Source organism: Haemorhous mexicanus, chromosome 16 (assembly GCF_027477595.1).
Source record: "Haemorhous mexicanus isolate bHaeMex1 chromosome 16, bHaeMex1.pri, whole genome shotgun sequence".
Lineage (NCBI taxonomy): Eukaryota > Metazoa > Chordata > Aves > Passeriformes > Fringillidae > Haemorhous > Haemorhous mexicanus.
Genome location: NC_082356.1, coordinates 3,425,030 through 3,428,498, shown reverse-complemented (window position 1 = coordinate 3,428,498; position 3,469 = coordinate 3,425,030). Strand labels below are relative to the sequence as shown.

Here is a 3,469-nt window from a genome sequence, read left to right as displayed (position 1 = left end):
GGATCAGCTGCATCTGCCCCAGCAAAGGGGGAACCTTTGGTTCCCCGCCAGGCTGTGCAATGCCCAAATCTGGGAGCATCCCCCTGGGTGTGGACTCATCTGTAAATTCAGTGTGGAGCCTGGCTTTGAAGAATGATCCACAATCAAAGTCCATCATCTTCAGCTGGCCCGTGGCCAGGTCCAGGAAGAGGTTGCCATCCTTGATGTCATCCTCGCTGTCTCCAGCAGTAGCAGTCCCACCTGGTACAGCTTCTCCAGGGGCTCCTTCTCCTTCCCTGGGGTGAGACCAGGCTCTCAGGTTCTGCCCAAGGCCCCAGCTGTCAGGGAACCAGGACAAGCAAAACCAGCTCGGATGGTGGCCACCAGTGCTGGGCAGAGCATCTCAGCTCCAGCACAAGGGCTGTGTGTTCCCATCTGATGAGCCCTGGGCAGTGACACGGGCAGGACAAAAAAGTCTGGCTTCCTTTGCTTCTGACTGCCAAGGCATGTGTGGAGCTGTAACTTACCAGGGCCCTGCATCACAGTGTGCCTGTGGCTCTCTCCCTTCTTCTAGGGCAGATGAATATCCTGCATCCAAGGATGACAGAGCAGCTCTTCTAATGAGGGTCTGTCCAAGTCCAGCATGGATAAACACCGCCTGATCAGATCTTGGCACTCTGGGCAGAGAAACCACAAACCACCGGTCAGTTGGAGAAGGCTCCTGTTGTCTTTGCCCCACTATTCCTGTGCCCAGGCCATGCTGGATGTGCTCAGAGCTGGGCCTAAGCTTTCCCATCCATTCCCTGGTTTGGAGGAGAGGAGGAGAGAAGGACATGTGCCACCTCCTCAGCAGCTGCCAGAGCAGGATGCTCACAAGCCCGCTGCTGTCTCCCAGCATTGATATTCCCCCCATGCCCAGAGATGAGGATCCACCTTGAGAGAGCCCTTGTGGCAGCGAGAGCTGATGGTCCCAGCTGATGTTCTGGCCCCTCCTGAAAGGGTGCTCCCCACAGACCATCTGGTGCAGCAGGATGCCCAGGGACCAGATGGTAGCTGGCCTGCCATAGTACCAGCCAAAGTGGGTCCATTCTGGGGGGCTGTATGACCGTATTCCCATGGAATACAGATGGAGTTCATCAGGGGGATGCTGCTGCTCCCAGAGCCTGGCCCCAGCATCCCTGCTCCAGTGGCACAGGGGGTGTGACGCACTGCCCTCTCACCAGCACCTGGGACTTGTGTACAGACTTGGGGTTGGAAAAGAAGCCACTGGGGTTGGAAGAGGGCAGTGGAAGCCCTGGAAAGGCCCCACCATAACAAGGAAGAAACCACTCAGTGCTGGGGGAAAATCCATGCCTGCACCCTCCCTGCCTGCATTGCTCCAAAAATACATTATGAACCCAAAACAAAGCAGGCGAGTGGAGCAGTCCAAGCCCTTTCTCACCTGCAAACCAAACTGGCTGGGGCACTGGTTCCAACCCCCCCTCTAGGCTACCTCCACCCACGGGTGTTTTTGCTGGGCTGGCTGCCTCAGGCCCAGTCCTGGGCAGAGTGGTGGGCAAAGGCTGCCAGGAGGGCTGGAAGCTGGCTCCACACCCAGCCCTGCTCAAAAGCAACTCAGCTGAAGTCTCAGTGCCATGAAGGGCTGCAGAAGGGAGAATCCCCACTGCCACACCCAGCTTGGGCTGTGAGATGTTGGGCCATGAGATGGTGGGACCAGGAGCACACCCTGTGTGGGCTCACCTGCAAAGTGAGTGTAGGCTGTGTCCTGCAGGTAGGTGCCACAGCCAAAGTCAATCAATTTGGCCTGCCCGGTGGCCAGGTCAACCAGGATGTTCTCTGGTTTGATGTCCCTGTGCAGGACCCCGCAGCTGGTGCAGTGCTGCACGGCCTCCAGCACTTGGCGGAACAGCTCCCGCGCCACCTCCTCGGGCAGGAAGCCCCGTGCCCGAATGAAATGCTGCAGGTCCTGACACCGCTCCGGGCGCTCCAGCACCATCAAGACGTCGTTGGGGAGCTCAAGCCACTCCAGCAGCTGGACCACACCAGGGAAGCCAGTGGACACCTTGGCCAGCAGCACGATCTCCAGGGGTGCGCTGGTGCCGTCGGGCTGCGGGAGGAGCACGATGCCTTCAGTGGGGCTGATGCCGTGCCGGGGCTCGGGAAGCCCTCAGCCAGCCTGGGATACTCTGTGCCCTGTGCTGGCCCCACGCCCGCTCTCCCTCGAGGCGTCCTGGCAGCTTCCACCCTGTCGGGCCTCGGCTCATCCCCGCCCGGCACGGCCCGGCTGCTCCCGCTGGCCCCGCTCACTCACCAGCTCGCCCCAGTGCCGGACGCGCTCCCGTGGCACCCTTTTGATGGCCACCTGCAATCCAAGGGAAGCAGCAGGCTGAGGTCGCCGCCCGCCTTGCTCAGCCCCATCGTCCGCCCTCCTCCTCCTCCACCCTCCTCCTCCTCCTCCTCCTGCGCCCGCCGCTCACCGGGGCGCCGTCCGAGAGCCGCGTGGCCGCGAAGACGCTGCCGAAGCCGCCGCGCCCCAGCAGTGAGCCCAGCCGGTACTGCTCCTTCAGGCCCTGCTGCGCCTTCCCTGCCGGCGGGACGCGGCTGTCAGCGCTTGGCCCGGGGCCGGCAACGGCCCCCGAGCGCCCCTCAAGCGCCCCGGGCCGGCCATCCCCAGGCGTTCGCTCCTTGCAGCGGGACAGCGGCGGCTCGGGGCCGGCGGCCGCGCTGCCGAGCGGCGGAGCTCGGGGCGGGCAAGCGGCAGCGGAGGCGGCGGGAGCGGCCGCGCCGCCTGTGTCCTCCGCGGGCCCCGGGAGGGGCTGGGGCCGGGGCCGGGGCCAGGCTCTGGCCAGGCGGAGCCAAAGGGAGGCGATGCCGCCCCAGCCCCAGGCACTGATGCCCGCCCAGCAGCGCCACCGCCAGTACGGCCAGAGGCGGCCGGAGGCGAGACCGCGGCGGGACGGCCGGGGCCGGGGACGGGGCAGCCACGCCCGGGGCCGGGGACGGGCCGGGGGCATGGCCCGACCGGGCATGGGGAGAGGGAGACTGGGAGAGGAGGAGACACTGGGAAAGGGAGACCGGGAGAGGGTGCAGGACTGCTGGAGAGCGAGAGGGAGTCGACAAAATTGCTGATTTTGCTGCTTTAGCTGCTGCTGCCGCTGCAACTGAAGCGCCGGGGCCGTTTGTCCCCGTGTCCGTTTGCCCGTTGCCCACTCGCCCCCGCGCCGAGCCCCGCGCTCCCCGGGGGCAGCCCCTGAGCCTGTCCAAACATGGGAACTTGGCCGTGTTCAGCCAAGACCCAGAGTCTGCACTCCTGCACAGCAGCACAGGAATCCCCTCAGTCCCTGCTGTGCATTGTCCCTGCTGAGGGTCAAACACTATCGGAGCGCATTCCCTGAGTGCTCAATTTGGACCTGACCCAAGCACTGCTCTTACCTCTCCAGCATTGCTTTCCAAAGAAAACCAGGGGAAGGCAAACTGGGTGTAGCTCATG

At 63.9% G+C, this 3,469-nt stretch overlaps 1 protein-coding gene across 1 annotated transcript; it reads right to left on the bottom strand.

The window, feature by feature from the left end:
- Positions 1 to 507: 507 nt before the first annotated feature.
- On the bottom strand, positions 508 to 3,042 carry LOC132335021 (serine/threonine-protein kinase pim-1-like). Its single transcript, XM_059861143.1, has 5 exons — positions 2,457 to 3,042; positions 2,291 to 2,341; positions 1,713 to 2,086; positions 913 to 1,085; positions 508 to 656 (listed from the first exon to the last, which is right to left on the bottom strand). Exons 1-5 carry the CDS (start codon positions 3,006 to 3,008, stop codon positions 550 to 552), a joined length of 1,257 nt encoding a protein of 418 aa, XP_059717126.1. The 5' UTR covers positions 3,009 to 3,042; the 3' UTR covers positions 508 to 549.
- Between the last annotated feature and the right edge of the window lie 427 nt (positions 3,043 to 3,469).